Here is a 1,067-nt window from a genome sequence, read left to right as displayed (position 1 = left end):
TTGACCATGTATGAACCCATATTTTTTTTTTTTTAAAATTGTGTCACTATTTGTGAAATGCTACTTTTTCTTACCCATTTCTTTCTTTAATTGTCCCTATGGTTTTTTTTTTCTAAGGTGGATTTTCTCATGTATGTCCTAAATTATTTTAAGCTTGATTTAAAAAAAATCGTTCGTATGAGTATAAAATTATATAATTTTTATATGATATTTATTTAATTTGATAATCGTATTTTATTCGTATTATAATATATATGCATATATTTTCCATTCTCAATGAGCAAATTCATTTTCCTTTTTGTCATATGTAAAATGTTATAGAATAAGTCATTTTATCACAAATTATCAATTTGTTCTCAAAATCTTGAACAAGATGACAAACTCAATTGTTCAATATATCAAAATTGCAAGAATTGAACTCAGAACAAAAACAACATTTTGTTTAAAAATTTAATAAAAATTGAGTTTTCAACACTAATTAAAGGATGAGTAATTTTGCAAATCATCAACAAAATGATGATAATTTGGATCAGAAAGCCAGATTTTAGCAATGTAATGATGAGAGACAAATTGCCTATTGAAATTTTCAATAACCCACACAGTTTCTTCAGCTGTGCATGGATCAATAACATTGCCAATAGGTTTCTTCTTCATTATCATCACTTCAATGTTGTTGTTGTTGATGCCATTGCCACTTGATTCATCCCATTGTTTCAAGAGAATTTGGGTTAGATAATGCAATGGTTGCTCATATTTTTGCTTCATTGATTCTCCTAGTTTTTCCCATGTGACAAATGATGACGGTTCGAGAGAAACAGACACTGAGATTGGCTCCGGCACCGGAAACTTCTTCATGTATTCTTGATATTTTTTTGCTTCTTTTATCACTTCATTTTCTATCATAAGATAAGAAAAAAATATTGATTGGACATGAAAATGATATGAATAACATAAATTTCTAGCATAAGAAAAATAGTGATGATATATACATTCTTGATTTTTTTTTGCTTATTTTTCCACTAAATTTTCTAGCATAATAGAAGATAAAAGAAAAACTATATACACAC

At 27.2% G+C, this 1,067-nt stretch overlaps 1 protein-coding gene across 1 annotated transcript; it reads right to left on the bottom strand.

Annotated features, from left to right (window-relative positions):
• Positions 1–474: 474 nt before the first annotated feature.
• LOC108462293 (protein RDM1-like) lies at positions 475–855 on the bottom strand. Its single transcript, XM_017762262.1, has one exon. It carries the CDS (start codon positions 853–855, stop codon positions 475–477), a length of 381 nt encoding a protein of 126 aa, XP_017617751.1.
• Between the last annotated feature and the right edge of the window lie 212 nt (positions 856–1,067).

Source organism: Gossypium arboreum, chromosome 10, assembly GCF_025698485.1.
Source record: "Gossypium arboreum isolate Shixiya-1 chromosome 10, ASM2569848v2, whole genome shotgun sequence".
In the NCBI taxonomy this organism is placed as follows: Eukaryota; Viridiplantae; Streptophyta; class Magnoliopsida; order Malvales; family Malvaceae; genus Gossypium; species Gossypium arboreum.
This window is presented reverse-complemented; position numbering and strand designations above follow the sequence as displayed.

Coding starts and splice junctions, on each gene's coding strand:
- LOC108462293 (XM_017762262.1), bottom strand. CDS start 855: ATGAAGAAGTTTCCGGTGCCGGAGCCAATCTCAGTGTCTGTTTCTCTC.